This window comes from Mustela lutreola, chromosome 16 (genome assembly GCF_030435805.1).
Source record: "Mustela lutreola isolate mMusLut2 chromosome 16, mMusLut2.pri, whole genome shotgun sequence".
Taxonomy (NCBI): Eukaryota; Metazoa; Chordata; class Mammalia; order Carnivora; family Mustelidae; genus Mustela; species Mustela lutreola.
This window is the reverse complement of record NC_081305.1, coordinates 46539103-46559747: the sequence shown is the minus strand read 5'-3', so window position 1 is coordinate 46559747 and position 20645 is coordinate 46539103. Positions and strand designations below refer to the sequence as shown.

Below are 20645 nucleotides of genomic sequence, written 5' to 3'. Positions count from 1 at the left end.
GGAGGAAGCAGATATGGGGAGTGGAAATACAGCCGCCTTCCCACATTTAAGTGTCCCCCCACACCACCCGCCAGCAGATACAGGAGAAGGCGCCAGGGAACAGCTGAGAAGGTGCGGCCAAAGCCCTTCTTGTCCCCAAATCCCAAAGCTGGGGGATGTGACACGTGTCATTTTAGGAAGCTCCAAGTCTTGTGCCTAAGACAAATGTTGACAGAAAAGGCGATTCTGTCTGTCCTCAAGCCTAGCAAGAGTAGTCTGCAAAGAGAACAGATGGAAGGAAAGCCACAGCAGGGATTCTCGAGTGAAGCCCAGCTCTACAAATGCTTTCATTCGTTTAACACGTGTTCAGCAGCTCCTGCTCTTGCTGGGGCATAGATCTGTCAGTGATCCAGGCCTGTTGGAGCACGGGGCCTGGTGAGGCATCAGACAAGGACACTATCCTAATTTAGTAAGAGTACCTACCCAGGAGCAAGATTCTCTGAGGAGGGGACCTGCAAGCCAAGTCCTGAACAATACATGGAAACAAGCCAGGTCTTCGGGGGGAGGAGAGAGTCCTACAGAGCAGTGTTGTTTGTGTACAAATCCAATGGGGAGAGAACAAAGGGTCAGTCTGGCTGAAGCACACAAGATGAGGAAGAAGGAACTTCAGGTGCGGCGGGAGAGCCAGGCGTGCTTGTCCATTCAAACCCTATTCAAACCCCATTCCTATGGACCAGCTGGAGCTCAGTGGTTAAGACCGTCTGGGAAGGCAGACTGCTTCAACTCTGCTATTTACTAACCGTGTGACCTTGAAGTTCATCTACAGTTTCCTTATCACACAAGGGGGGCCATGACAAGACTATGCTGCAAACCGGACTAAGTGGGTTAATGGGAATGATGAGTCCGAGATGCCAAGCACCGTGGGGAGACATGGTCCCTGTCCTGTGTTGTGAGGGGCTCTCTGTCACCTGGGGAGTTTGGACTCCATGCTGATGGCAGAGCAGAGCCCCTGACTTGTTTCAAACAGGGGAAGGGCTTGGTCAAAGCCACTTCAGATCATTCTGGGTGCAAAGCAAAGGTTTACATTTAAGGGAGACTCAAAATGTGGGATCAGATGGCAGCCTGAAGCAAAGCACAAGGTGAGGTTCCTGATAAAAGTACAAAACCTGGTATTCTTTTCCTCTGGAGTGGGGAGAACACCTTGGAACCTGTCCTTTAAGAAGTGACGAGAATCCCTTTCTCTAAGTAGCTTCCTCACCAGTGTCCTCAGCACTCACAGGACAAAGCTCAATATGGTCGTTATCTGTTCATCTCTAAATGCCCGCAGAGGTCAAGATCATGCAGGGCAGATACCCAAACATCTGGCAAAGGGACTCCTGCCCAATCCCTGCTCATGTGAACAAGAGTGGCCGAGGTCACCTTTACTCTCTCACATGGAGATGAGCATCCCGGGGGTCAGTCTTCCTTACGACCAACGGCCTCACTCGGGGAGCTTACTATATTGTACAGAAACCAGCACCCTCAACTGACAAATCCACCACCCATGGGGTCATCTGTCCAAGAGGCAAAGGTGGTCCTGTCAGTCCTGCTAAAGCACCCTGGTGCCGGTCCAGGGTCTCGAATCCCAAATTCATCATGCCCGGTGTTATCATCAGTCTTCTGTAAGGCTCCAAGCACAATATTCCTTATGGTCTACTGAAATGGGTTCTATGGTTCTCGCTGCCTGACAGCCATTGTATCCTCTTCTGTGAATGTTGAGAACTTGGGATCTAACACAAACGGGCTCCCCCTGGCTTCCCTCGGGCTCCTAGTCTTCACATCTCCTCCAATCCATCACCCCAAGCCTTCTAAAAAGTTATGGCACCCTTTGAAAAAAGGAAACTGTGAATGGGATCTTAAAAACAGAAGGAATGGGGTTCCTGGCTGAATGATCTAGTTGCAGCAGGAGTCAAGGCCTGTAGTTATGCCCTAGCACACGCTCACAGAGCCTCATGCTCCAATGGGATAGAATCCAGGGGATGCTGCCATACACTGAGGATGTGTTAAGGTGCCACAGCCTCTCTGGAGCGCGGTCTTGGTGGCAGCAACGGAAACTTTAAAATGCACCTCTGATGGTGTCTGGGTGGCTCAGTCGTTAAGCGGCTGCCTTCAATTCAGGTCATGATCCCAGGGTCCTGAGATCAAGTCCCACATCAGGCTCCCCGCTCTGCGGGAAGCCCCACTTTCCTTCTCCCACTCCCCCTGCCTGTGTTCCCTCTCTTGCTTTGTCTCTGTCAAATAAATAAATAAAATCTTAAAAAACCAAAACAAACAAACAAAAAAAAACCCCATCTCAGACCTAGAAATTGCACTTTCAGGAAAAAACACTACATGTAGATTCTCACAAGAATGCAGAGATGGATGTGGTGCCAATCACTTAGCCCAGCACTGCCAACTGTGCTCCACTGGGGAAGTGGGAGACCCAGGAGATCCAAGTGTGGAAACACAAAAATAACCCCAAGATACTGTGGTACATGGGGACAGGACAAGCCATCACTGCAGCATCGACTACCCCAGCAGACCGCTTCCTGAGCCATCGACAGGAGATCGGCTAAATGAACAGCCAGGTAAACTGATGCCTGCATCAGAGTACGAGGCAGCCACCAGATGAAAAGGGGACACACTAAGCAAATGTCCACTAACAGAGAACTGAACATATGAACACGGCAGGTGCACACGACTGCAGACTATGTGCAAGAACCAAAACTCTAGGTAATGACAGCAAAAATCTCTAAGATAAATAATTAAACAAAAACCAACATGAAACAACACGGGTGCTGTTGCTACCTCTTCTGTAAAAGGGAGATGATCATCATCTTTCTTGTATTTGGATGAAGAAATCCCGAGGACCGGGGATTCCTGTGTGCTGGGAGCATATGTGACCACGAGTGGAGGGGGAAGGCCTACAGGAGACTTTGCACTGCGCATCTTCTGATATTATCTCTCTTGATATCTTTGGAAACCAGATGAATTCCTTAACTATTCAGAAATGTTTTTAACTGAGCTAAATCTACATTATTTGTGTGAAGAAGAAAAGACAGCCAAGATTAACTGTTAAATGGGAAATTAAAATATAAAGTTTAGAGCAGTTCGTAGAGCATAAATGTGATGAATTTTTGATTAAGAAAACATTTTATTTTTTAAGATTTTATTTATTTGGCAGAGAGGCAGGCAGAGAGAGAGGAAGCAGGCTCCCTGCTGAGCAGAGAGCCCGATGCGGGACTCGATCCCAGGCGCCCCAAGAAAACATGTTTCTTATTAAAAAGATAAGAAGATCATGAAAAACCAGAGAAGGCTGGGAAACTTATTTCACACTAAAGAGCCCTGACAAGAGGGCGCCTGGGTGGCTCAGTGGGTTATAGCCTCTGCCTTCGGCTCAGGTCATGATCCCAGGATCCTGCGATCAAGCCCCGTATCAAGCTCTCTGCTCAGCAGGAAGCCTGCTTCCTCCTCTCTCTGCCTGTCTCTCTGCCTCTTTGTGATCTCTGTCTGTTAAAAAATAAATAAAATCTTAAAAAGAGCCCTGACAAGAGAATGCAATCCATAACCCTGGACCATAACAAAATTGCTCTAAAGGATACTGCTGGGACAACTGACAAAATTTAAATGTGACTGTGGAGGAGATAATAGTATTATATCAATGTTAAATTCGATAACTGTGCTGTGGTTAAGACTGCAGTTTTATTCTTACAAAATGCAGGCTAAAGGACTAAAAACCAAAAACATGACGTAGGCACCCTACTCTCCAGTGGACCAGATACCAATCAGATACAGACAGACACCTCTATGTTTGAGAAATGATAAAAGCAAATTGGTGAATGTTAGAATCTGGGCAAGACTGAGGTTTCTTAAGGATTTTGAGTTTGAAATCATCTTCCTGTGAGAATGAAAGGGAAAAAAAGAGTCCATGGGTACAAACAAGGGTGGGGGAGGAGAACAAGACCAAGAGGAAGCACCCGGGTAGCCACCTCACCTGAGGTCTCAAGGCACACCTGACAACATCTAGAGCTCCTAACCGTAACAGCGTTAAGTAGTATTTACTGAGCACTTACTCTGCTCCAGGCATTGTTAGAAGTGTTCTTATGAACTGGCTTAATGGCCCAACACCCAACTCAGCAGACTCTCATAGAGAACATGCTGAAATACAGGGGTGGGGGGTGCGGGAGGGGGGCTGCCCAGTGCTGTGAGTGGACAAGCAGGAGCTGGGTCCAGGGAGTCTGGCCCCAGAGCCACAGCCATTGTGTCAAGTATCAGTCATTGTTCTCAGGGACTGAAGTTGCACCACAGACAGCCATCCTTTATCTTGTTCTGTTCAGCATCCACCCCTGCCCTTCTAGAAGACACTGCACTGTAGGAAGCCTGGCTCAAGAAGTGTGATGTGAAGGAAGGGAGATGTTTTGGGAAGAGAAGTGCCACAGTGGGGCGAGAGCCAACAGCATTGTCTTAAAGAGAGCAGAAAGGCTATTCCAAGCAAGGAGGAAAGAAATTCCTGGGTGTGTTTAGAAAATATCCCTCTGGTATCTAAGACTGGAGAAAGGCTGCACACACCTGACAATCCCAAACCTTTCCAAGGTGCCATGTGATAACTTCGCACAAAAGACCAAAAAGGGTAGAATGGCAGAATCTTGCCCAAAATGAGAGCCAACATTTCCATCTGATAAAGAGACAAAGAGCTGTGACAAAAGCTGCTGGACACAGGGCAGATAACGGACAGAGGTTTTCTGAGAAAGAAGCCTGCAGGTCCAGCTGATAGGTAGGACAAACGTCTGGTTCCGCCAACTCCCACAGGCTGCTGGCACTCACTGCAAAGCAGCCAATCACGTCATTCTCTGCAAACTTGTCTCCGTAGTTCTCAAACCGGCTATTGGTGGACTTCTTCCCAGTGCCTCCATAGCCATAGGAGAAAGGCTCTTCACCTGATGGAAGAAACAGGCAAAAGCCGGTTAAACCTGCCATGGTCCCAACAGCCTTTATGGCTGCCACAAACTTTTGAAGAAAAAATTAGCTTCTTTACTCATTTTACTAATTAGATGCTTTTGGGTGGATGGGTGGGTGGGAAAGTGAGGAAGGTCCTGCTGAAAGGAAGCCCCTCAGGAGGCTTGGGAGGTTTAGGTGTGAAGTTGGGAATGGGAGCTGACCTGAACCACTGCACAAACAGAAGGAGAACCTGGAAAGAGAGGGAGGAAGGGAGAGGAACTAGGACAAAGGCGGGATGCATGCAAGGGCACAACCTTCCTCATGACACTCAACATTTAGCCGAGTCTACCAATGACATCATTTTTGGTGCCAGTGGGTTCTGGGCAGAAATCAGGCAAGGGCCTGGGTTCTGCTTCTGGAGACCGTGAGGTTTACACGCTAGGGAAGGCGCCGGATTTCTGTGGGAAGGCACCCCACAGAACTGGGGACTGAAGCAATGGGAGGAGGAGTGAGATCCCGAGGGCCCTGTGTGACACCAGGGGTGTATGGAGAGCCTTGACCAGAAAGGCAGGCTCTAACAGGCATGAATTCCAGACCCAGTGCTTCTACACACTAGCTACATCTCACTGCTCTGGGCTTTGAACCTTTACCGGTATCAACTACCCACCACTTACATCCAAAAACTGAGACAGGGAGGACTCGAGAAGACATGGGCACCTGAATTAAAAAGTGTGAATATGTACCCCAATGAAACTGCACACTCCTGACTTAGCATTTCTACTTTTAAGGATCAGTCAGTCTTAAGTAAACAGTCAGATCATTACACACAAGGATAGCTTAAGAGTTAAACTGCAAAAGTTGCAATCAACTTACATGATCCACAAAACATTTACAAGTAAGTGACACTACTATAAAATGGAAAATTATGCAGTGGTCAAACAGCTCTACTTACAAAAATATGCTCAGCATCTATCAAGTAGGAAAAAGAAACCAAGCTACAAGATAGTACACATAGTGTGACACAGTCTGAGATATACAAAGAACAAAAGAACTGTCCAGAAGACTGTAGATAAAAATGTTAACGCCGCTTATCTCACAGGTTTGGGAGGATTTTCATTCCCTCCTCTCCAAATGGCATGAACTGTTACAAAGAGTACACATTATTTTCATAATCAGAATTTTATATGACCAAAGCAAAAGGTCTCAGCATGGGTCATCGAAATCGGTCATTTGGACCGAGGTGTCACTTCAGGCCTGCTGAACTTCATTCAAAACCCCTCAGTTGGCAGCCCTTGCCTCTCTCTGCCAACCAGCCCCCTGCTCCTGGCTTCCCCTTCTACTCTGGGTCTGGACAGAAAACCCCAGACACAAATGTACAGGGCTTGAAGAACTTATTTTCAGCATGGTTTGAGGACAGAAGACAACTGATTTTTTAAAGGGGGTCAACTTCTAAAGAGAACTGTGGACTCTTCCCTAAAAGATGAAGAAGCAATTTTTCATAGAAAAGTTAAGAAGACTGCGGTCCTTCCAGCTGACTATGGTCCGTACAGTCTTGTACACCTGAAGACAGACAGGTGCACCACCCTGGGCTAGCTGTGCTCCGAGTCCCATGCTGGAAAGAGAAGCTTAGGAAGCTTGAGAATCCAGGGACAGAGGCACCTGTTCTAGTACCCAGACTGCTAGGCTGCCCTCCCCTTACCCAGCTGCGTGCTGCAGGAGTCCAGGGACCAGCCGATTCGGACAACGTGTGGGTCGGGCTCTGTAGAAGGAAGGTGCTTCACGGAGATTTCCTCATTGATCTGGGGACAAAGAATAAGAGGGCTCAGAACTGATGCTTGGAGGCTCGTGGATTATAAGGCAATACAAGAGGACAGCACGAAGGCATTAAAAAATCAGCAGTGGCTCTTGCTGGTGGGGAAAAGGTGTTGAGGCCGCTCGGAAGGGCCTGTGGAAGGGCTCAGGAAAGTACATGGCCACAGAGACAGGCACTTTAAAATATAGGTTTTTTTAAAAATAAGTATTTAATTATTTGATAGAGAAAGACAGAGAACACAAGCAGGGGGAGCAGCAGGCAGAGGGAGAGGGAGAAGCAGACTCCCCATTAAGTGAGGAGCCCAACTCGAGGCTCAATCCCAGGACACTTTTAACATGCTGCAGGGGAAATGGAGACTCTCATATTTTATGTAAAAGGATAAACTAGCACCATGTCTTTGGAGAGCAATTTAGCAACCTCTGTCAAAACTGCAAAAGTTGTGCTCTGTAACCCAGCAATTTAACTTCTAGTTTACTCTACAGATGCACCCATAGGTACACATGTGACCACACGACACACGCACAAGGATATTCAGTGTGACAGTGTTTGTATTAAAAACAGCTCTCCCCACCCACCCATCAGTAAGGCGCTGCCAAAAACAAAAATAAACAAGGCATGCCATGTTATGGCACGTCTGCACCACGGAAAAGATGAAGCAGCAGGACAGTGAAGCACGGCTGTGGCGCAGGGACAGGACTTGTCAATCGAGACACAGTACTAAGTACAGGGAGCAGAGAGAATGAACCGCACCTTCTGACTTACCTTACAGCTTAGACTGCCTAACAACCATACACAGCTATATTAGTTGGAGGCTTCTCTAAAGTTAACTTATTCTGTGGACTTCTGGATGCACATTTTCTACATTTTCTGTGTCCCAATCAGGGTAAATATTACAAATGATGTGGTAAGAAAGCACTATGGAAGTTTAACCGAGTATTTCTCTCTGACAGGCACACAAAACGATGCGTGAATCACAACAGACTTAATCAAATATGATAACCCTCGGTCAGCTCGCCCCTCTAAGAAATGGGGAGACCAGTGCCTATTTCATGATGTATGGCAGGGATAAATGGAGATGTCCATGTAAAGAGCCTGGCACTGTATCTAGTTGTTCTGCAAATACTAACGGTTCTGCAAATACTAACGGTCATAAACAAGTTTAAGGAAAAAAAACATGTTTGGATTTATAAGGGACATGCAAGAAACTGTTAACATGTGTTATTTCTGGAGAGAATAGGGACTATGAGGGTTTGAGTCTAACTTCTTTTTTTAAGCCTACGCTCTTTTGTGCTGTCTGAATTTTCGTTGAACATGAGAATGTGTTGTTTCCCTAAACATAACCTGACATGAATTGTGGGGAGACGATGGTAGAGGATGGCCTCTACCTGGTGGCAGGACGTCCTGGTGGCAGGACGCTCTTTGTCCAGCTCTCCTTCTGGCCTCACTTTAACTGGCACGGTCCACTTCCATTCTTTCTAGCTCATTTTTCTTCCAAACAACTCCTTTTCCCAGTTCTAACAAACATGTTATCCCTAGTGAGGTTGGCTGTATAATACCTGGGTCAAATCCCACTGAGGGAAAAAAAAAAATATCCCACCAAGGAAAAAATCAGCTTGATGAGGCAATGTATGGCTGGCTTGCTCTCCCGATATGGTGCTTGGCAATGGCATGGTTCTCTAGAGTCCAACACGCTTCTCTTGCTTGAAAATACATAGTCTAAGCTCAATCTCTTTCGCAATCGTGGCTCTGAGCAAAGTAGCTGATGAAAGGCTCATCCCAAAAGATGGACCTGCTTTTTGTTCCTAACCCCTCAGTTGCTCCCACTCACCTTCATCTCGAAGCATACACGGCCCCTTCTGACTCCGTAGCTGGCACGGGCTCCTGACCACAGGTAGGCAAAGCCCTCAATTGTGAGAGGGTAGCCACTACTCCGGTCTCGGGCCACCTTGAAGTGGAGATCGCAGTTATCTGTGGAGGAAAAAGTGGGGAGTTTAGCTGATATTTTAAAGATCCAAGAGAAGGACAGGCACAGACAAAGGTCAGTCCTCTAAGAGTGTTAACCAAGAATACACAGGCAGACACATCATGAGGGCAGGTTCATGAGAAACCAGCCACACTGACTAGCCATTCTCCCATTTGGTAGCAAGGCTCTGGACTATTGCAAGCTGGCCCACATTGGACCAATGCAGCCACCACGCACAGGAACTGAGTTCTCCACCTGGCTGGGGTCCAAGGATGGCAGTCAGAGGAACCCCCAGAAATCATACACAAATGCACTTTACGGGAACATACATTTGACAGGGAAAGGACCGTATCTCATTATGTTCAAGGGACTTAGCATTTTACAAAAAGGCTAATCCCACACACTATACAATTTTAACCATTTCCCTGAGCAAGACTCTGCTGCCAACAGCTGCACTAGCCTCTGAACCGGACCCACGCTTGCCTCCCAGGCACCACTGTCCAGGTGTACCGCAGGCTCCCATTCAACTGCTGGAGCTCCAACTCTTCCCACTCTTCAAGGAGCCTGTCAGGCCTCCAAGAAAGCCTTTCCTGACTACCCCATCTTTTCTATAAAGTCTGAGAGTTGTGATCTGTACATTTGGCATGTGATCAGCCACTGCTTCACTGACCACTGCCACCCTATACTTTAAATAAAAAGTTTAGCTTTACTCTGGGTATACGGGCTTTGAGATCCTGTGACAGAAGGGACTGTGTACGAGGTGTCTGTCTCTCTTCCGAAGTTTGCAGCCACTACTCTATAAATATGAGCTAAGTAAAGAAACACGTGAGTTGCCATTAAGGTTCTGCTCTGTTGAAAAGTACTGTGTTCAGACCTAATCTGGCTTCATTTAAAGTCAGATTCCCAGGTTCTACCACTGAGATCTTGTCTGAGGAGGGGCAGGGCCTTTTATCAGTGCCACCCCAAGGGTTCAGATGTACTGTCAAGGGGAAGCCACTTATCCAGTGGAAAGAAACTGGAGGACGGAGAGTAGGGCGGGCCAGGCTAATGCCTCAGAAGACAAGGTGGCATTAGTTTCACCAGGAACGTGAGCAGTAGATGGAAACTGGGGACTGGTCGTCAAAGAGTTAAGTTTCCCCAGCTGCACTCAGGTTCCCTTCTTTATTAGGTGACAACTCCCTGGGAGTTTGGGGTTTTCCAAACTGCCCTCGTACCCATTCTGAGGAGTGTTACTGAAAGTTCTCTGAGGTATTAGGGCAGGATTATACCTTCCTGAAGGGAAGGTGAGACCTGCCCAGAATCCCAGGTAGAGCTGGGAGATCTTCGGCCCCCAAACCAGCACCCTCACTCTAGAGCCCGGTTTCTCACATCCCAGTTTCCCAATACTGACTGCAAAGCAGAATCAGATAGGCACCCCAAGGACTCACATGTGTCGATGGCAACAAGGGTGTCATCAAAGTCATCTTCATCCTCTTCGGCTGGAGGTTGCGGAGAGCGGCCCCTGTCGGGGAAAGGCATTAAGTCTCATGAGAATGGTTGGATGAGCACAGAGGAAGGGAAATGAAAGTTCTGTTGGAATTTACAAGTGGCCTCCAAATGGCTTCCTGGATTTCAGTTTCTTCCCACAGAGATTAGTTAGCAAAAGCACTAAGCCACCCTACACCCTTGCCACAAGAGCAATGACTGTTGACTCCTTGAGTGGGCATGGGGACTAGAGAGGGCGCCCTCTGCTCAAAAGGGCCAGCAGAAGCATTTAGCTAGCTTGTTCAATGGCTCTCCTCTTACACAGATTCTGAGCCACACCCTGTGCCAGCTGAGATGTGCCGCCATACTGGCCTCAGTTACCAACTGGAGGACACAGTAGTCCAGAAGGGACTGGACCATAAAGGGGACTATGCAAGGGCTCAGATCAGCCCCAGTCATCACAATCTGTCTACATCTTCCTAAGACTCTGCATCCGCAAGTGTTTGAAATGACCCATTTTTTTCAGTCTCTTTCTGTCAAGTGTCCTGAATTATGAATGAGACTCCTCTCCTACCAAAACACCAAAATGGACTAATGTTTAAAATACCACTTTTAAGAATAAAAAGAGACTAGAAGGATGGGGCCCAATGCCCAGGGTCCTGCATGGGACACTGGACCCTTGTCCACCATGTGCCCAGATCAAGTACCCAAGGCTTACCTGGGAGGCTTCCCTCTGGTGAGTGCCCTTCCAGCCCTGCCAGTCTAGGGCAAGCACAGAGCCCTGGACAAAGAAGGACTGCATCACAGATTAAGTTTCATCCTAGAAAGCTTTCCCTGCCAGCCTCAAATCAGAGCAAGTATTCCTTCTTTGCTCTCCACAGGCAGGCAGTCTAGACCTCTGCACTGCAGGAGGCACTAGGAGAAGCTCTTAAGAGGTACTTCCAAATCCTTCCTTTAGTCACAGCCAAGAGACCCAGGCCCTGTCTCAGAGTCACAAGCCAGAGAGGATGGACTCCAACAAGTAGGAAATAAAATGTGTCAGACAACCGTCTAGACGAGTAGAGAAGAAATGGTCATTCCTAGTTTCTGTGATCAGAAAACTCTTCATGCAGAAGTCAAAGGAGGGGAGGGGAGGACTGGGGCTAAGCAGAGGGGTGGAGAAAGCTTGTCAGGAAAGGAAAATGACCAGGGTAGAGTGGCCACTCCCTCCTCTAATCTGACACTCACAGGCACCCTGTGCACCCTGCCTACTGGCCCCACAGGGTGTGGCATACTTATGTGTCTATCTTAGGCCCTACACTGGGACAAAAGAGGGCAAAACCCACTGTCCAAATCCTCCATGTCCGCAGTGTCCAGCCCAAGAGTAAGCATCTTACGAAAGGGGCACGAGTGCGACAATGAACAAACGAGCAGAGGGATGGAAGGGTGTGCTTAGGAGAAGGGTCAGGAAACAAATCTTTCCAACAAGGGATATTAAGCAGCCATGGAGAACAGACACAGTGCAGGGTAACTGGGCGGTGAGGCAAAGGACTGAAACGGCAGGCTGGCACCTCACGTGTGAAAGGCAAAGCGTTTGGACTTTATCCTGCAGGTAATGAGAAGGGAGGAGCTGAGGGAAGGAGCAAAAGTTTAGCAAAGCTAAATCTGGCAGTGAGTGCAGGGAGGGCTGAGTGAGGGCGTAAGGGCAGGGAGCGCTCTGCCCCATTCATTAGTACAAAGGTCTCAGTGGGCACAAGGCTATGGACACAAAACCTACTGAAAAAGGGGTGACTATCGCCTCACACACCCACCTCCTATCCTCTCGGTGCTCGAAGTACCCCCGTCCCCGGTTTTCTTCATAAGGCCTCTTGCGACTCTGGAATTGTTGTCGGTCTGGCTTGAGTTGAGATGCTTCGGGCGGGAGGAAGCTGGAGGGTGCTTCTTGTTTCATCTCTGTCTTCACTTCTACTGTCAGGACAAATCCAGATGGTCAAGACACTTGGGAACTGCCTAGCTATCGCTTTTCTGGTCCCTTTCACCTCAGCAGATGTTGGCAGGATCCTGACTGCAGTGACGATGGGCTGGGCACAGGCAGCTTGCTGAGTTCAATGGAAGCCCGCCAAAGGAGCCAAGAAGGCTGTACTGGAGAACAGGGCCAGGGTAAAGGGAGGCCAGAGATAGCCAGCTAGGCCCATTAGCACCGGCAGTTGATGAGGTGACAGACGTCAGTCAGGTAACTCTCAGGCTTCAGGGGGAGGGATAGAGGACTTCAGTACTGAATAAAATCAAGCTCTCTTAAAGGCTTAATTCAACAGGACACTGTGGTCCCACAGCTAACTCCACTGGCTTCAGTCACTCTACCACAAAGCCCAGACTCAATCACTCCAGGTGCAGAGGGTCTACACTTAAGCAAGCCTACAGGTGTGATGGCCTTATTAAGTCACACCACAAACAGAAAGTCAGGATGGGATAACACACTGTAAACCATGGGAAAGGCCCAGTCTTGGGCAGACTTCAAGACTCAGAAGTAAAAATCCAAGAACCTACTTGAGAGCAAACTGGACGTAGTACCCATGGCTGATGCTGTGGATCTCTCACATCTCCCCATCGCAGCACTCAACCCCAGACCACCTGGGATCACTCCCCAGCTTTGGCACATACAGAGAAGGCCCCTGGGCCTCCAGGACAGGGACTGCACTCACCCATCTTTAGAGAGCCTTCGTGGTCCCAGCACAGAAAATACTCTCCTTGGGCCAAATGATCCCACAAGTCTCACAGAGCCTGACACAAATCTGCAGTTTAACCTACATTAAAATTAAAATTCTGAGCCACCCTCAAGAAATGCCTGGGGATTTCACTTTGCGGATGAGCCGGGAAAGGAAGTAGATACGATCAACTAGATTCACTGAGAAAAGGCACCGGGGCCACAACACAGTGAAAGGAACACAAGACTGGGAGGCGGTCCTGGCTCTGCCATTACTCAACAGTGGGACCGTGCTTTCCAAAAATAGGACACAAATGGTTGGGACTGCTCCTCATTACCAATAGCAGTGGCCCAGGCACTAGTTTCCCAGGTTCTAACCCCAGCTCTGCCATCAGACAAGCCATCTCCCCGGTCTGTAAAATTGGAGGCTAGAACTGAGTTACATCTGGTAACTCAGTTACCAAGTCCCAAACTGACACTACAGGGAACCTTGTTCTACAAAAACTTATTTGGGAAACCCTGGGTTTAAACAATATGACACAGGTTTGTGTGTGTGTGTGTTTTTTTTTGTTCCCAGTTCAGGACTTTTCAGGGCCTTTAATGCTTTGAGTACAATGATTCTCCCAGGGGTGGGATAGCACGTGCTGCATTTTCCAGATGTATTCTGGCCAGGGAACTCTTTCCTGGCAAGTCCCTAATGATATCTCCTGGAACAACATTCTTCAGAACATGGGAACAACTGGACTAGATTTAGAAGGTCTTTGCTGGATTCTACATTCTAAGATTTTAAATAAGACTCAAATATGGCCTCTGAGTCTAAACTCTCCAGGGTACTGATACTAACATCTGAAAACAGATACCACAGACTCCCCTCTCTCAACACCTGGGAGCAGGATTAAGTTCTCTCCTTCAGAAGAACCTTGCCAGAGTGACAGAGCCCAAATGGACTGCCCAAGAGGAAGACAGGCTTTAGGCAGAGGGTACAGGTCACATACAGATTCTATTTCCCTCAAAAGATATGCCTTCCCACCTGGGCGATAGGCCTGCTGCTGCTCCATTTCCAGTGGTCTCCTTTCGTAGCCAGACTCGTTCTCTTGCTTGATGACCTGGCTCTCATAGAATTGGTTTTGCCTGGTAATATTGTCCATGACATCTTAAAACAAAAAATGGCCAGTTAGAAGGGTGCTTCTTGGGACCGGAGGTGGCTTTTAAGTGCTGTATGATGTCATCCCTACTACATATAGTAGCCAAAGGCTAAAAGGTATGATACCACCTTCAGATGGATAGCTATCTGGGCAATCAGTGGCCCCAGCTGCTGAGGACATGCCCTCTTGTCCCTCAAATGGTGATGCATCTGTGACTGGGTTGTACAGAATCCCAACAAACAAAGCCAATGGAAGTACAACTGCTCGGGTTAAAGTGAGGAGATGGCAGGGTCAAAGAAGGTATCCAACTTGGCTTTACCCGTAAGTCTGCACTCCAGGGCTGGGGCAACTCTACAGACACCTGGTACTCCATGCAGCAGTTTAAAATCCAATCTAGCTATCCTCTGACGTGTAGGGAGGCTTTAGGGCACAATCTTAAAAACTGCTCAGAGCACAAATTAATGCTTTGTCAGGCCCAATTCACTCCCATCTGCACAGTCAACCCTCTTTATGAATCTCTTCCACTCCACAAAAGCTACAAAGACAAAGGTACCCAGGGGCGCTGGGTGGTTCAGTTGGTTGAGCTTCTGCCTTCGGCTCTGGTCATGATCCCAGGGTTCTGGGACTGAGTCCCACATCAGGCTCCTTGCTCAACAGGGAGCCTGCTTTGCTTCTCCCTCTGCTCGTCACTACCCCTGCTTGTGCTCACTCTGTGTCAAATAAATAAATAAAATCTTAAAAAAAAAGATAAAGGGTAGCCAACCCAGTTGAAGGGGAAATGGAAGGTGGGGAGGAAAGGAACTGTTAAGAAAAGAGGAGTCCTAACAGTGGCCTTTAGACTCATTAGGGAATAAGTCCTGAAATATCTGGAGCTGGGTGGGAAGGATCCTAAGAAGGTGTCCTTTTTTTTTTTTTTTAAATAAAGATTTTATTTATTTATTTGAGAAATAGCACAAATGGGGGGGGGGAGCAGGCAGAGGGAGAGGGAGATGCAGGCCCCCCACTGAGCAAGGAGCCCCATACAGGGCTCTGATCCCAAGACCCTGGGATAAGACCTGAGCTGAAGGCTGATGCTTAACTGACTGAGCCACCCAGGCACCCCGAGGTGTCCTACGGAATAAGACTAAGAATAGAAGCTTATTTTTATTAGAATAATATTAACTATCCATAGAGTGCCCACTACACACCAGACCCTGGGGTACAGCTAAGAATAAGCTCAACCCACTGAAGCCTTCAGGTTAGTGAAACGGACATACATTAAACAAATACTTAAAACACAAAAAGCAAATTCTAATTGTGTTCACATCTATGAAGAAATTAAGACAGGGACCCAGAAAGTAACAGAGAAGGCTTGCCTTAAAGGATACATAGGTGAAAGCTCAGGGATGAGAAAAGAGAAAACAAAACATTCGTGGGGTTGGAATAACATGTGAAAGCTCAGAGGTGAGACTAAAACCAGAGTATAGCAAACTCAAGAAGACCCTTGCAGCCAAAGCCAAAGAGAAGTTTGGAAACCCAGGATGAGCAGCAAGCAGGCTTTCCGCCCCAGGGGCAAGCTCTGCTAGGTGCCTCTAGGGCCCTACTGGTGGCTGTGCCAGGACCGGTAGAACCACAGGGAAGGAGAGACTCTCCTGCCACTTGCTAACTGACTGGATCCTTTCTCAGAGGACAAATACATTTGGGCACAAACCAGGTGCAGCCCAAAGGAAGGAAAGTAGCAGATCACGTGGCTTGCTACAGCCCTGTTTACCAGAGCTTGAAGGAAGGGTTGCAGCGGGGCAAGAACAGGGCTCAAAGGATTTTGTTGTCAGGATAAAAGGAAAAAGAATGAAAAAGTATCTCCTTAATTGGAACACGGGGACGGTTTTCCAAAGCATTCCGTTTCTCCTAGGCTCCAAGCACAGTGTTCTTCTTCTCACAAATATTCACATGTCTCTTCTCAAGAACTTGTCCTGTGCCCACAGAGGAAGCCTCACCCGGATAAGCCAGGATTCTGGGGTCTTTCTCCACTCTCTAACATATCCACCTCCTAATAACAGGCAGGCCCGGTGCTAAGAGTCCTACACATGTGACCTCATTCATACCAACCCTGGGGGACACTATTAGTATCCCTGTTGTGCACACAAGGAAACCAGTTGGAGGTACACTGACCTGCCGAAGTCATAGAACCATCTTTAAAACAAAGTCCATCGGAGTCTAACATGCCCTCTTCTGAGGCACCTCTGGCCACTGGGCCTTCCTCCTAGGCATTCCTGCCAGGGCTTCTCCTACCCTAGACATGCACACTGGGCCACTCCTCCCTTCACAGGTCTCTGCAAGGGGAAGTATTCTTTCCTGCATAGACACATGGACCCCGGGCAATCCCCAGGCTGCCCCCACTGCAAATCTATACAAAGGACATCCCACCTCTCGTGAACCAGTAAACACCCAGTGCCAATTCAATTTCTTGTCTCTTCTCTCTCCCACTTGCTCTCCTCATTCTCTTAACCCCACGGCACCCTCTTTTCAGAGAAATACCATAGTGGCTGGAGGCCAGAGTCTTTTCTACTTACTTCTAAACTTCTCCAATCCCCACTCCACAGTGTGGCTAGAAAACCATGCTTTTCTAACTCTAAATTTCCTCCCTTCCATACCAGAGTCTTCTCTCTTCAGACAATCATATATCTACCCTATAACCTCTTGTTCTGAATCATACCTTCTGGTTCTTGCAGCGGTTCCCTACTACACCCTGAGACCTGCATTCCCCGGGCACAAAAGTATAACTGTTTCTGGGGAACCAAGGAACCTTCTTGTGGAGGAGACACTCAGCCTCAGAAACACTCCCGTCACTCCATCCTGAGGCCCCAAGCCAAGTCAACAGGTTTTCCTTCTCTCTCCCTTCTATACCCTCCCCTCTCCCGTATTTGCTAGACCCATATATGCACTCCTGTACGGGACACAAGGATCCTCTATCCCCCAGATACTCCATCAACTTCAAACTCCACCAATTTGCTATCTGCCCCACCCCACCCACAACTATCTCTGTTCTCCAAACACTCCATACTGTTAATCCAAAACGATTCCGCACTCGCCACTGGATTACCTGTCCTCAGAACCTACCGGGCTCAACACCTCTAGGTTCCCTACCCAGCGTAGCATCCTTCTGTCCCCTGCCTGCCTCCAGTGACCAGAGTTCCCTAAACCTTCTCTCGAAGCCAATCTGAAAGTCCCTAGTATTTCCAGCACCAAATGCCCAAGTGGGCCCTACAGTCTTGGATCTCAGAGTCTCTGGGGCCATCTTCAGAGGCGGGTCCCTCCGAATCCAAACACATGGCAGTCTCCCACATTCCCTAAATGCTCACTAACCAAATACCAGAGTACTCAGTCCATCAGATGCCACCCCCCCCTCCTCCGCCAGACACCAGCACCTCCACCTTACCTGCCCATCCCAGTACGAAACAGATTTCCCCATACCTCACCCAGCAGCAAATTCCAAGATCCTCTATTTTCAAAACTCTCCCAGCCCTAAAAATAGGGCTCCCGACACCCAGCCTAAACGCCGGGCTTGGCAGAGTCCTCAAGCCCACCCAGCTTCAAACCTCTGAAACCGTCATTTCCAAGACCCTCCTCAATCACCGATTAGAAAGCCGCCTGTTCTTCCGACTCTTCGGCTCCAGAAACCATGGCTTCTGGTCTCCGAGCACTAGACTCCGGAATCCTCTACACCCCCCAGACCTTCCTCATCTCCGAAACCCTGAGCCCCCACTCCAGTATCTCCCCTGCCCCTAATGCCAGGGTCCACCCTCCAGTCGTCCCGAGGCCCACTGCCCTACATCCTTTTCAGCGGCGGGTAGCGGGATCCCCCAATCCTCTGGCCATCTCCCCGATCTCAGGCGCCGGACTTCGCGTCCCACAGCCCTTCCTCGGCCCGGACTCCGGCTCCCCGACCCCCGCCCCGCGCACTCTCACAATGTCCGTCCGGCCCCGAGTAGCCGCCAGGCTCCGGGTGCGGCTGCAGCCCGGACGGCGGTGGCTGCGCGGTCCCCTCCAGCTCGGAGCCCCCCTCGGTCTCGACCTCCTCGTTGTTGTGCCCGGGTCGCCCCGGTTCGTTGTCGGCTTCGAGCTCCCGCTCGTCGTCGGGCTCCTCGGCCTCCAGCGCCGCCTGCAGCCGCTCAGCAAGCTCGGCCTTGAGGCCGCGAGTGTCCAGGCCGCGGCGCTGCAGCTCCTCGCGAAGTTCGTTCACCTTCAGACGGCGCACATCCATGGCCCGGGCCCCCGGGGCGGCCCCCGAGCCCGGCCCGGCCTCCCAGGGCTCTGTCCCCCTTAAACCTTTCCTGTCAGGAGGCGAAGGGGGAAGGGGGGGGGGCCCGCTCCAATGGCGGCGGCGGCTCAAAATGGCCGCCGCCGCCACCTCCCCCTCCTCCGTGGCCCCATGCGATGCAACACGGGTGCCAATTGGCCACCGCGTGAAGCAACGGGCGCGGGCCTGGACACCCAGCCAATCAGAGCACAGCTTTCAAAAGAACTGCAATGAAAGGGCTCAGGAGCAGCCAGGGAGGAAGCGTTGGCCTACGTCGCTGCCGCCGCCGGGGCGGAGGGCGGGAAAAGGCGGGAGGCGGAGCACGCAGTGATTGGGTAGTGCCCGCGCGCCCGCTCCCGTAGGGCCAAATGAAGATAAAGGAGTAAAGACTTGGCCCAATCAGCGATGGGATCTCAGAATGAAAACCACTCTCGGCTTTTCCAGCGCGGCCCTTTCATCAAACTGGGGTCTCCTGTAACACATATCCTGATTGGTCTAGATCTCCCGCCCCTAGAGGAGTCCGAGCGGGTAAAACCCCTAGAACCAATCAAATGGAGGTTCGGCCAACCAACTCCCCCGCCTTCTTTCCCTGTTGCCTTTAAGAAACCAGAAAGATAAATTCGCGCAGGACCCGCCCCTTGCCGTTAGGGCGGTTTCAAAACAATCTGCCCACCAATCGCAATTATTGTTTTATCTCACTACAGCTAGTAGAGTCGGATCGCTTCAGGAAAAGCTAACCAGATTGGCCGTTCTTCAGTGGACGGCCTCCCAAGCGTCGCCGTAGGGGGAGGCCGACGAGATAAAAGTAGATAAATTATCCCTAATCTGGAAGAAACTCAGTTGCCTTTGTGGAAAGGAACCTTTGGACTTCAGAGAGTACCGAAAGTTTGGAGACCGAGGCTAAGCTGTCAACGGGAGAGAAGCTGTAAAGAAAATCGCATACTCTTCCCTTTGAGAGTTCACCTCAAGGGGTGCCTCTGCCCACGATCACAGCTTCGCCGCCGTCTTTCTCTATGGTTGGTATCTTACGTGGAACTGGCGCTCTGCACGCGACCATAGAGCCTCCCCCCTCCGGGACGACCTCCGCAAGTGCGCGGATCTCTCCACCGGAGCCTCTGAACCGCTCTGCAGTAGCTCTGGCTCTTTGGCGTCGGTACGCCCAAGTTCAAACACACAGGGCTCGTAGTTCAGCCGCACGCTACGAACGCTGAAGCCACAGAGTGTCGCAGTCTCTGCCGCTGCACCACCTGTCGCCTCGGACTCCAAACACACACAAAAAACCTCTAAGATACACAATCGAGATACGCGAGACAGACGCCCGATCCCTCTGAGCCATGCCGTAAACGCACAAAAAACCGCACACCGCCTCTCCTTCGACAAAAACACGCACGACACAGATAAGCAAATGGCCGTGGGTCGGTTCAGATGCATCCCTTAAGGGGATAATACCCCAGACTACAGTGTCGATGTGGCCACTACGGTCCGCACAGGCGGGAGGCATCAAATGATAAAGACAAAGAACAGCAACGCTACAAGCTGACACGGCGGCCCGGACACACAGCACCCACTCAGAAACGGGGCAGACACTCACGTGGGCCCGGAGGTTCCAGTCCAGACACTCCGCCCCTCACCCACGTCCGACTTCCTCTCTCCTCCCAGCTTCCCACAAGGATTTGGTCTAAAAAAGTTTGTGGCCCGGATTGAACTGTCCCCGGTTCTCAGGAGGCGCCACCGGGGGGCGTCCGGGCGCTGCCAAGGGTTTCTCCATGTGCTGCGGGATACACCCAGGAACCGGGGCCCTGGATGGCCTGCAAAGCACAGTGGGGTTGTCTTGACAGGAATCTCTTTCTGAGCCCGTGATGATTGGAGGTGTTCTGTGCCCGTGTGTCCATGTGAATCTAAACATTTGAGTTTGTGAGTACCTGTCGTACTCGGTGTGTCTGTGTTTACTCTGTAATCTGTGTTACTCTAGTTTCTTCCTATGCCTGGTGAATATCTGCCTTTCCTATGTTTGTAAATATGTTTGTAGCTGTATAATTTTTTGCATCTGTTACTCTGTGTGTCCGAATTTCAGTGTTATTTGTGTCCAAGTGTGCCTCAGTGTGTCCTAATGGGTCTGTTACTCTGGGGTGGGGATGAGTGTGTCTCTGACACTTGAGTAAGTGCCCGTTCCTCACTAGGGATTTTGGAGAGTCTGTTTCTTTGTTTCATGTCTTCCTGTCTATGCGTATGCTCATTTCTACCCTCTTTGTAAATCGAGAACTCCTAGACCCCACCAAACCCTTCTTTTTACTAATGGGAAACGGAGCCGCCCAGGGAGAGGGGCTACATGACAGCTGAGTGGAAACAAGAGGAGACAGAAG

At 49.6% G+C, this 20645-nt stretch overlaps 1 protein-coding gene across 7 annotated transcripts in view; it reads right to left on the bottom strand.

Moving 5' to 3' along the window:
• HNRNPUL1 (heterogeneous nuclear ribonucleoprotein U like 1) overlaps positions 1 to 19892 on the bottom strand; it is a 37550-nt gene extending 17658 nt beyond the window's left edge. Inside the window, exons 1-7 of one of the 7 annotated variants that reach the window (XM_059150894.1) lie at positions 19874 to 19892; positions 13889 to 14011; positions 11966 to 12122; positions 10139 to 10212; positions 8577 to 8716; positions 6635 to 6734; positions 4822 to 4934 (exon numbers count right to left, since the gene is read on the bottom strand). In XM_059150894.1, the coding sequence (XP_059006877.1) occupies positions 4822 to 4934; positions 6635 to 6734; positions 8577 to 8716; positions 10139 to 10212; positions 11966 to 12122; positions 13889 to 14006 (702 nt within the window). In that variant the 5' untranslated portion in view covers positions 14007 to 14011; positions 19874 to 19892. Of the gene's footprint in view, positions 1 to 4821; positions 4935 to 6634; positions 6735 to 8576; positions 8717 to 10138; positions 10213 to 11965; positions 12123 to 13888; positions 14012 to 17951; positions 18385 to 19873 lie in introns of those variants that run through there. The other 6 variants (XM_059150895.1, XM_059150891.1, XM_059150892.1 and 3 more) reach the window with 6 other exon arrangements.
• Between the last annotated feature and the right edge of the window lie 753 nt (positions 19893 to 20645).